Source organism: Opisthocomus hoazin, chromosome 15 (assembly GCF_030867145.1).
Source record: "Opisthocomus hoazin isolate bOpiHoa1 chromosome 15, bOpiHoa1.hap1, whole genome shotgun sequence".
Classification (NCBI taxonomy): domain Eukaryota; kingdom Metazoa; phylum Chordata; class Aves; order Opisthocomiformes; family Opisthocomidae; genus Opisthocomus; species Opisthocomus hoazin.
In genome coordinates, this window is record NC_134428.1 from 247,983 (window position 1) to 259,274 (window position 11,292).

Below are 11,292 nucleotides of genomic sequence, written 5' to 3' on the forward strand. Positions count from 1 at the left end.
GAAAGGCCCTAGGCCTCTGTGAATCAGCTGGGGTCTGGCACTTGGAGGGCCACAGCGTCATTTGCTTGTATAAGTGATCAAGAATGAGCTGGGAAGCGAGTCCGCAAGCCCAAGTCAACGAAGTCCATGTGCAGGCAAAGCTGTGTCTATGGCTGTGTTTGGAGACCAGTACACATACAGCATAGATAAAGCTATGGCTGCAACTCCAGCTTGCACTAAGACAGTCTCCTGGGCCTATGGAACAGAGGAGTGGGTGGAATCCCCAGGTGAGGCTGCTCAGGGGCAAGAAGGCCTATGGATGTTCTCAGGGCCCTGACACTGCACCCATGGGATCCCACTTGCCAGTGCCCTCAATAGGACAAACTCTCATTGCCTGATGTCCAGGGTCTGATCTCTGCTACTCTCCTTCCCCACCTACCTGGGGATCTGAGACATCACAACTTCATGGTCACTATGGTCAAGGCTGACACTAGTCTTTACACCCCTGGCCAGCTCATCCTCTGTTGGGACTGATCGGTGCAGATGAATATCATGGCGGATGGCCTGTTGCGCAGCTGTGCTCAGAACTTTTGTACAAACACCACTAGAAACCACATGGACTGTTTTCTTCCTCCTGTCTCACTTGGCCGGTGAATACTTGGGAGACTGAGGAGTGCCCCATCAGAGCCAGGTACTGGGATTCACAGATTTTTTCAGGACATTTAAATAAGACATTGTTCACTCCTCAGCCTGGACCTGGCTGGGATGCAGTTAGTTCTCTTCACAGCAGGCCATATGGTGATCTGCTTTGGATTTGTAACTAAACTGATAACACACCAGTGTTTTGGACACTGCTGAGCAGTCCTCACAGAGCATGAAAGCCTCCTTTTCCTCACACTCTGCCTGCCCAGCAAGTAGACTGGAGGTACAGAAGAAGTTAGCAAGGGAACAGCTGGGACAGCTCACCCCAAATGACCAAAGGAATATGAAGGATTGTTGGGGCCTGGAGCACATTATGGACAGCAAAGTTTGCGAGAGATGGGTTTTTGAGAAATCCACCAGAGACCAACACTGAGCCCTGCGGGAGAGTGGGGTGACCATGCATCAAAGGTCCCTCCTCAAAATGGCACAGACCAGGGCCCTCTCTTCTGCATCTTTTCCATCAGCACCCTGCTCTGTTCCCCCACCCTGCACACTCACACAGCTCAGCTCTACACTGGCACTTTCCTCTCCCGGGCACTTCCCAGCTCAGCCCAGTCTCTCCCCAGCTCTGCCCGCCTCCCCTACCCTCTCCCAGCCCAGCAGAGCCGCCCAGTCTGTGCTGGGCCCATGGCAGTACACACTGGCGGGTGCTGCAGAGCTCGGGACAGTCAACCCACAGCCCCAGCCCCTCTGAAGGGCACAGCATGTCCTGGAGAGCAGAGAAGGGTGTTCAGAATCCCCATCAGCCCCACCGATTGTGTTGGCCTCAAGGGCATGAGGAAACAGAAGCTAGGCACTCTCTGGCTCTCCTAAATTCATATGGTGGGTGGTCCCCAACCCTGACTGAATTTGCCCTCTCCTCTGCTCCCACCAGCCCCACTTCCCAGGACAGCAGTAGAATCTTGGCCCTGCGGGTCCTCAGGCAGCTCCCACATCTCTCCAGGACCTCTTCCTGTGACTGCTGTGTTCCCAATGACGCCCATGGCACTGCAGAGTCCTCCTTCATGGGTATGCCAATTTAGTGCTTTACATTTCATGAACTTCACCTTTGACAGCGTTTCATCTTCTGAGTCTCCATCTATTCAACCAGGGCACGTGGTGAGTCCACATGCTCTTCTATCCTCACCCCTCCAAATTAAATTCCAGAGAGTTCAGTATATGCCATCAGTCCTGTCACAGAGGAGGAAACCTGAGGAGATAATGGAGAGCTCATGGACCATCTCCCCTGTCATTGGACAAGAAGAAGAGAGCTTTGGAATCCAGAACCCTTGGTCCAGTGTAAAACAAATGTAAAAGGATCTTAACCTCAAAACCATTGATAACCCAAAGAGAACAGACTCTTTAAAAGACCCATTCCTTGGATGTTTTCTTGGAAGCTACATTTAAGGAAGAGCCCAACCTTCAGGCACTGCACCCAAGAGATCCCAGTCTATTGAAGCACTGCTATCTGACAGGCCACACCTGACAGAGTGTTGTGCAAGAGTCAGATACAACAGGATCAAGCCCAAAGACAAGGAATATAAACCCAGAAAATTATCTATAAGCAGGATTGACAGAAGAGAAAACAGCAGACCTGTGGCCTGAAATGAACCCTGGGAAATGTTAGTGTTGGTGAAACAGGATCCATTGGGTGAGTTTCCTTAGAGCATCCTTGAGCTCCCGGTTCCTTATGCTGTAGATGAGGGTGTTCAATGCTTGAGGAATCATTGAGTAGAGAAGGGATACCACCACATCTAAGGATGGGGAGGACATGGAGGGGGGTTTCAGGCAAGCAAATGTGCCAGTGCTGGTAAACAGGGAGATCATGGCCAGGTGAGGGAAACACGTGGAAAAGGCTTTGTGCCGTCCCTGCTCAGAGGGGACACAAGCTCTGCTTCCCAGGAGGGTTCCCGTAGTGCAGGGGTCTGCAGATGGCAACATAGCTGTCATAGGTCATGATGGTGAGGAGAAAGTACTAAGCGGAGATCAACAAAACGATAAAAAAGACTTGTGCAGCACATCCCAAGTAGGAGATGGCCCTTCTGTCCCAGAGGGAGTTGGCCATGGCTTTGGGGAGAATGGTGGAGATGCAGCCAAGGTCAAGGAAGGAGAGGTTGAGTAGGAAGAAGTACACGGGGGTGTGGAGGTGGTGGTCACAGGCTATGACAGTGATGATGAGGCTGTTGCTGAGGAGGGCAGCCAGGTAGATGGCCAGGAAGAGCCAGATGGTCAAGAGCTGCAGCTCCTGTGTGTCTGCCAATGCCAGGAGGAGGAACTGGGTGATGGAGCTGCTGTTGGACATTTGCTACCTCTGAGCACAGGGACCTGTTCTAGAGGAAAAAGACAGTGACAAAATTGGGTGAGACTTCTCAGAGCAAAGCCAGACAATTTCTAACAATATTGCTCCCCTCTCTTAATATTCCTCCCCTCCCATAACCCCCCGCCCCTGTTCCAGTTCATCTCCTTTCTCTGGTTCCTGCTGTCTTGAGTGTCTAATGATTAGCAGGACTGCGGGCTCCCAAGGAGTCAGCTCTTCCCTCCTGCAGTGGCTAGAGGGATGCTGGTTTGTGACAGCTCCAATATTCATAGAATCATAGAATCATAGAATGTTAGGGGTTGGCAGGGACCTCTGTGGGTCATCTAGTCCAACCCTCCCGCCGAAGCAGGGTCACCTACAGTAGACTGTGGAGGACCTTGTCCAGGGGGGTCTTGAATATCTCCATAGAATGAGACTCCATGGCCTCCCTGGGCAGCCTGGTCCAGTGTTCCGTCACCCTCAGAGTGAACAAGTTCTTCCTCATGTTCAGACGGAACTTCCTGTGCCTCAGTTTGTGCCCATTGCCCCTTGTCCTGTCACTGGGCACCACTAAAAACAGTCTGACCCCGTCCTGCTGTCACCCAAACTTAAAGATATTTACAGGCATTTACAAGGTCCCCTCGCAGCCTTCTCTTCTTCAGGCTGAACAAGCCCAGCTCCCTCAGCCTTTCCTCATAGGAGAGATGCTACAGTCCCCTCACCATCCTCGTAGCCATCCACTGGACTCTCTCCAGTAGCTTCTCATCTTTCTTGAAGTGGGGAGCCCAGAACTGAACAGAGTACTCCAGATGGGGCCTCACTAGGGCAGTGTAGAGGGGAAGGAGAACCTCCCTCAACCTGCTGGCCACACTCTGCTTAATGCACCCCAGGATCTCATTGGCCTTCTTGGCAGCCAGGGCACATTGCTGGCTCACGGTCAACCTATCGTCCACCAGGACACCCAGATCCCTCTCCACAGAGCTGCTCTCCAACAGGTCCACCCCGAGCCTGTACTGATGCATGGGGTTGCTCCTCCCCAGGTGCAGGACCCTGCACTTGCCCTTGTTGAAGTTCATTATGTTCCTCTCTGCCCAACTTCCCAGCCTGTCCAGGTCACGCTGAATGGCAGCACAGCCTTCTGGTGTATCTATCACTCCTCCCAGTTTGGTGTCATCAGCAAACTTGCTGAGGGTACGTTCTAACTCTTCATCCAGGTCGTTGATGAAGAAATTGAACAAGACTGGGCCCAGTACTGACCCCTGGGGGACACCACTAGTTATCGGCCTCCAACTAGACTCAGCGCCGCTGATGAAAACCCTCTGAGTTCTGCCATTCAGCCAGCTCCACTTCACCAACAACTCATCCAGCCCACACTTCCTGAGCTTCCCTAGGAGGATATTATGGGAGACAGTGTCAAAAGCCTTGCTGAAGTGAAGGTAGACAACATCCACGGCTCTCCCTTCATCTACCCAGCCAGTCACACCATCGTAGAAAGCTACCAGATTGGTCAAGCATGATACCCTCTTGGTGAATCCATGCTGACTATTCCTGATAACCTTCTTTTCCTGCACTTGCTTGATGATGACCTCTAGAATGAGTTGCTCCATCATGTTTCCCGGGATGGAGGTGAGACAGATTGGCCTGTAGTTCCTTGGGTCCTTCTTCTTGCCCTTTTTGAAGATTGGAGTGACATTGGCTTTTCTCCTGTCCTCGGGCCCCTCTCCTGTCCTCCAGGACCTCTCAAAGATGATGGAGAGTGGCTCAGCAATGACATCCGCCAGCTCCCTCAGCACTCGTGGGTGCATTCCATCGGGGCCCATGGATTTGTGGGCATCCAGATTGCTTAAGCAATCTCTCACGCAGTCCTCCTCAACCAAGGGAAGGTCATCCTCTCTGTAGGCTTCATCTCTTGCCTCCAGGGCCTGGGATTCCTGAGGGCCTGCCTTGGCACTGAAGACTGAAGCAAAGAAGGCATTCAGTAGCTCTGCCTTCTCTGCAACCTCTGTCACCAGGACACCTGAGTTCCTCCACCACTTGCATCAGAAAGTTATCATTATGCTCTGCAGGAACCTCCTGCGTTGCGCGTGCCTGGCTGTGTGGTCTTCCCAGCTGATGTCAGGGTGGTTGAAGTCCCCCAAGAGAACCAGGGCCTGTGACTGTGAGGCTGCCTGCAGCTGCTTGTAGAAGGCCTCATCAACTTCCTCCTCCTGGTCAGGTGGCCTGTAGTGCACACCCACAATAACGTTACCGATATGAGCCTGTCCCTTAATTCTAACGCATAAGCTCTCAACTCCTTCTTCATCTGTCCCCAGGCAAAGCTCAATACATTCCAGTTTCTCCCTCACATACAAAGCAACTCCACCACCTCTCCTTGTTGGCCTGTCTTCTCTAAAGAGTCCATAGCCATCCACGACAGCATGCCAGTCAGGCAAGTCGTCCCAGCATTTTCCTGTGATGGCCACCAGGTCTTAGCTGTCAGCACGTATCCGTCCTGCTGTATAATGGCTTCCAGTTCCTCCTGTTTATTGCCCATGCTACGTGCGTTGGTTATGAGGAGCGGCTGAGGGAACTGAGGTTGTTTATTCTGGAGAAGAGGAAGCTGAGGGGAGACCTTATGGCTCTCCACAACTACCTGAAACGAGGTTGTAGTGAGGCTGATGTTCGTCTCTTCTCCCAAGTAACTTGCAATAGGATGAGAGGCAATGGACTTAAGTTACATCAGGGGAGGTTTAGATTGGATATTAGTCAAAAATTTCTTTACTGAAAGAGTGGTCAGGCAGTGGAACAGACTGCCCAGAGAAGTGGTGGAGTCCCCGTCCGTGGAGGTGTTCAAAAAATGTCTGGATGTGGCACTTTGTGATATGATTTAGTAGCCATGGTGGTGTTGAGTTGACAGTTGCACTTGATCTTAGAGGTCTTTTCCAGCCTTAATTATTCTGTGATACCCCTGAGTCCCATGGTGAAGAGCATGGTGATGCAGGCTGTCCCCTCTGTAGTCCACAGTGGTCCACAGTGGAGCAGATAATCATCTGCAGCCAGGGAGGACCTCACCCTGGAGCAGGAGGCTGTGACCCCGTGGAGAGCCTGTGCTGGAGCAGGCTTGTGGCAGGACCTGTGGCCTCATGGAAAGAAGAGCCCATGCCAGAGTGGATTTTCTGGCAGGACTTGTGACCCTATGGGGGGGCCCACGCTGGAGCAGCCTGTTTTTGAAGGACTGCACCCCATGGAAGGGACCCACACTGGAGCAGTTCGTGAAGAACTGCAGCCTGTGGGAAGGACCCACATTTCAGAAGTTCATTGAAGACTGTCTCCCATGAGAGGGTCCTCATGCTGGAGTAGGGAAGAGTGTGAGGAGTCCTCCCCCTGAGGAGGAAGGAGCGGCAGAGACAACATGTGCTGAACTGACTGCAACTCCACTCCCTGTTCCCCTGCACTGCTTGGGGGAAGGAAGTAGAGACCCTGGGAGTGAAGCTGAGCCCAGGTAGAAGGAAGGGGTGAGGGGAAGGTGCTTTTTAGATTGGTTCTTATTTCTCTTTACCTTACTCTGACTTGATTGGTAAGAAATGAAATAAATTTCACCAAGTCGAGTCTGTTTTGCCCATGACGGTAACTGCTGAGTGATCTGCCTGTCCTTATCTTGACCCATAAGGCCTTTTTTTACTTTTATCCCCCTGTCCAGCTGAGGAGAGGGATTGATAGTGTGGTTTGGTGGGCACCTGGTGCCCCTCCACATGCCCCCAGGAATAGCTGAAAGCATTTGTTCCCACTCAGGTTCTGTGCATGCTTGTGTCTCATATGCCAAGGCAAATAAAGACTTCTGACCTAGTCATTTGGTGTCCCTCCGTGGAGGGACAAACAACATCTCCAAACTTAGGTGAGAGTCCAGTGTTGGAAATGGTGGTTGTTATTGGCTGTTCGGTGATGATTGCTCTGGGACAGATTCGCCCAGGTGCTCAGCAAACACGGGCTGAGAACGTACCCTGTTCTGCTGGTCCTTCGTGCCTCTCCCAGGAAGCCCAGCTGTGATAGGACACAGCCATGTGCCTCCACCATGCACACTCACACACTTCATCTCTTCGCTGGTGTTTTCTCTCTGCTGCATTTTCTTGAGAAAAACATTAGAAGCAGACCTAAACCTTCAGGCACTGCCCTTAGGAGAACCCCTTTCCTGATGGAAATGCTGTTGTAAATATCAGCTCTGTCACAGAGGTGCCCATTGCTTGTTCCTGCCTCTGGCAAAGGACTGTCGTGCCGCAGGTCTATGACCAAGCTGCCAGTGCTCTCACGCCTCTCAGTAACACAAAGGCTTGGAAGGAAAGCGTGGCAGTTGAAAGAGACCACCTTGGGAAAGACCAAGTGCTGGTGCTCCCTGGCAGCATTTGCTGTGCTGGGACTCTTCTCCCCACCACCTCTGCACGCAGGCACTGCCCCTGCAGCCCCAGAAAAGCTCTCAGACAAAAGGATCTTGGACAAATGTTGACTGTGAGGTCCTGTATTTTGTTGTAAAACACAGAGCATGGCTCATCATTATGCAGTCTCTGGATGACACAAGACAGGTAGATACTAATTTAGGAATGGTATGCACAATGAAATTTCTTTATGGACAATATTGTTACAGTTTAGAAAAGCTGAAAACCAAACCAAATCAAAGAAAACCAACTACGTAAATGATATGCAGAAGAAGGTGGGCAGTTTTTTGCGTCTTAAAAGTATCCAACCATTAGTTTCCACACTGCATCCTTGAGCTCCTGGTTCCTCATGCTGTAGATGAGGGGGTTCATGACAGGAGGAACCACCGAGTACAGCACTGCCACCACCAGGTCCAGGGACGGGGAGGAGACGGAGGGAGTCTTCAGGTAGGCAAATGTACCGATACTCATAAACAGAGACACCACAGCCAGGTGAGGGAGGCATGTGGAAAAGGCTTTGCATCGTCCGTGCTGAGAGGGAATGCTCATCACGGCCTTGAAGATCTGCACATAGGATAGCACAATGAAAACAAAACACCCAAAAGATAAACAGGCACTAAGCACAAGGACCCCAAGTTCCCTGAGGTAGGATTCTGAGCAGGCAAGCTTGAGGAGCTGGGGGATTTCACAGAAGAATTGCTCCACAGAATTGCCTTGGCAGAGTGGTACTGAAAATGTACTGGCCGTGTGCAGCACAGCATCAAGAATCCCACTGCCCCAGGCAGCTGCTGCCATGTGGACACAAGCTCTGCTTCCCAGGAGGGTCCCGTAGTGCAGGGGTTTGCAGATGGCAATGTAGCGGTCATAGGCCATGACCGTAAGCAGATAAAACTCTGATGAAATGAAAAAGACAAATAGAAAGACTTGGGCAGCACACCCCCAGTAGGAGATGGCCCTGGTATTCCAGAGGGAATTGGTTATCGCATTGGGCAGAGTCGTGGAGGTGGAACCCAGGTCGATGAGGGAGAGGTTGAGGAGGAAGAAGTACATGGGGGTGTGGAGATGGTGGTCGCAGGCTATGGCAGTGATGATGAGTCCATTGCCCAGGACGGCAGCCAGGTAGATGACCAGTAAGAGCCAGAAGTGCAAGAGCTGCAGCTCCCGTGTGTCTGCGAATGCCAGGAGGAGGAACTGGGTGATGGAGCTGTCGTTGGTCATTTGCTTCCTCTATGCATGAGATCCTGTTTCTAGAGGAATAATCAGTGAAGAGTTAGGGCAGACTTCTCGGAGGAAAATCAAAGCTATTCTCCTAGAATCTCACCCTGCTTCCTACACACCCCATTCCTTTTCACAAAGCCCTTCCTTCAGCTCTGTGGCTGCAGCTCTGGTTGATGCTGGCAGAGTATACCAGGAGGAGCAGGATCTCTTCCCATGGGCTGCCAAGGAGCCAGCTCTGCTCTGCAGCGGTGGGTTCATGGGCATGGTGGCACAAGGGTTCATGGCCATTGTGGGCCAAGGTCCAGACCTGGTGTGAGACTTTGCCAGAGGAATCTGCTCTTATTGCAGAAGGGATTTTCAGCATCTGCACGGCCAGTGCTAAGGAATGGGGATGGCAGAAGGCAGTCTCAGAGGTTTTGGGTTCCTACAGCTTCCCTCATGTCACCTTAGGGGTGTGTTTTGATGTCAGAAACTCTCAGCATTCCTACTGCACTTCTGGAGAAGAGAGGGAGTCTTGTGAGGTGTAAAAATTGCTTGTGGCTTAGTGCAGAAGGAGGGCAGCTGGTCTGTCCCTCTGAGTTGTTCTGAGCTGCCCTGGGCTTATTCTTCATGAGGTGGATAATGAGCACACTCCTGTGTTATCCAGGAAAACAACCAGATGCTACAGAGAAGAGAGGGATCCAGTGCAGACTGCTAAATGTCTCACCCTTTTTCAGGGTCTCAGCACCTCACTTCTAGCCAAGGACATGGCTCATTTTACCAACCCGACAGGATTTCCTCCCCTGTAGCATCTCCGAGCTTCTCCATGGGGCTTGCACATAACAAAAGGGTGTGAGAGGACAGGTTGGCATTGTGGAGGGCAGCTCACAGCTTGGAAGGACACATCAAGGAGATAGCCAAGTGTTCTAAGGATAGCATATGGTGAAGGGAAAATTAGCTGATCCTCCAGCCCCACAGACTGCGGTGCCCACAGCCCCACAGGGGAGATGAAAGCTGGGGCATTTGTTCCCATGGAGTCACCTGCAGGAATGGAGCCAAAAGATCAGCCTGTGATGCTGCAGGTGAATCTCCAGCTCCCTAAAGAAGCTGACAGAAACAATGAAATTAGAACAGCAATAACACAGGCAAGTGGAGAAACAACCAAATATGCAGGGAGGGTCTGGCTGAGAGAAGCCAGGGCAGAAGCAACCGGGCCCTCAGCACAGCGTTACCCGTACCCAGCTGTGCACGCCGCCTGCCAGACACCAACATTGCTGGGCAGTTGAGCTCTGAGCCCCTATGACCTGCAGAAGAGAAATGGACACGTGACTGGAGAGCTGTCCCATGGCTCTGCTGGAGCTCTGCTGCAGAGGAGAGGTGGTTCATGGCTTGGAGCCCACAGCCCTGAGGGAAGAGGCTTTGGTGGCTGTGAGAGGAGGCAAGGGGGCTTGCTCAGAGGAAGGACTCTGCACCGGAGGGGATGATGCAGATTTTTCTCACATCTCCCTCCCACAACATTTCTGCTTTTCCTTTCCTGTCTTTTCCTGATCATAATCCTGCTACCTGGAGATTTTCCTCCTGGGAGGTATTTCCCTGTCCCCTGTCTTTACCTGTCAGTGCTCACATCCCACCCCCTGTGCACTCACCCTGGCCCTACAGAAACCTGCCTGTTTGCAGGGCGCTGTCTGGGAGCCCGTTCCTGTTTGCAGGTTGAAAGCAGGACAGGTGAGATTCAGCCTGATGGGTCCAGGAAAGGTGATGCTGGTGCTGTCCATAGGCAGAGGGTGCTTTAGGAGGCTCCTATCAGAGTTACTGATCACTCGCTAAGGAGTCTCAGTGACTGCTTCAAAGCTGACAGCTCCTTTTCCATTTATCCCTTTTCCACTGCCCCCCCTCCTAAAACAGGAAACTGAAAACACAAATTCAGGAAATTTTCATTAATTTTATGCAATCCGTGCCATGACCTTCTCCTTGAATGAGCCCTTCAGAAAAAGCCTGTGGGTGAACTGGAGCTGTGAGCAGCCCTGACCCATGGAGCAGTCTCCTGGTAGGAGAAAAAACCTGCCCTACCAGGGATCACTTCTTCGACCCACAGATTCTCCCCACAGCACCATGACGAGCTCCCTGGGAAGGCTGAGCACTGACCCCAGCATACAGACTCCTGTGGTAAAGGGGCCCTGCTCTGCAGGACCATCCTGGGCACCCCTGGCTGCACATCCAGCTTAACATCCTACCAGTAATCCCTGGAGAAGGGGGGCATCCAGTCAGCATGCCCTACTCCTCTGATGGCAGGGCAGGGCAAAACGTCTCAGGAACATGTCTTCCTCCTCTATGCCTTAGAAGCTGTGACAATCCTCCACAAAGATCCTGTAGGCTGTAGGATGTGCCAGCTTTTGAAGATCCCTCCAGCAGCTGCAGATTCACTGCCCTGCTTCCAGGGACTTCATTTCACAGGTTGTGAAGATTTCTCTCCCAGTGAGCTCTCAGCATCCTCCCATGCCACGCTGCCTTTAACCCCTCTCTGCCTCACTCCTCTGCCCTCGCTGCCTGCAGGCAGTGCCCTCAGCCCTACTGTGCTTTGCAGAGGAGCTACTCCTGGGCACAGCTGTCTCTTTGAAGTGTTCCCTGTTGCCATGAGCTCCCTCCATCCCAGGAGCCCAGCCCAGCTCAGCAGCAGAGGACCAGCTCAAGGTGGCTCTTTCTCTGCCCACTCTGGGCTCCCTTGTGGTG

General features: G+C 52.2%; 1 protein-coding gene across 1 annotated transcript; it reads right to left on the reverse strand.

Annotated features, from left to right (window-relative positions):
* Positions 1-7,659: 7,659 nt before the first annotated feature.
* LOC142363264 (olfactory receptor 14J1-like) lies at positions 7,660-8,583 on the reverse strand. Its single transcript, XM_075436661.1, has one exon. The coding sequence runs from the start codon at positions 8,581-8,583 to the stop codon at positions 7,660-7,662; it is 924 nt and encodes a 307-aa protein (XP_075292776.1).
* Positions 8,584-11,292: the final 2,709 nt, after the last annotated feature.

Coding starts and splice junctions, on each gene's coding strand:
- LOC142363264 (XM_075436661.1), bottom strand. CDS start 8,583: ATGACCAACGACAGCTCCATCACCCAGTTCCTCCTCCTGGCATTCGCA.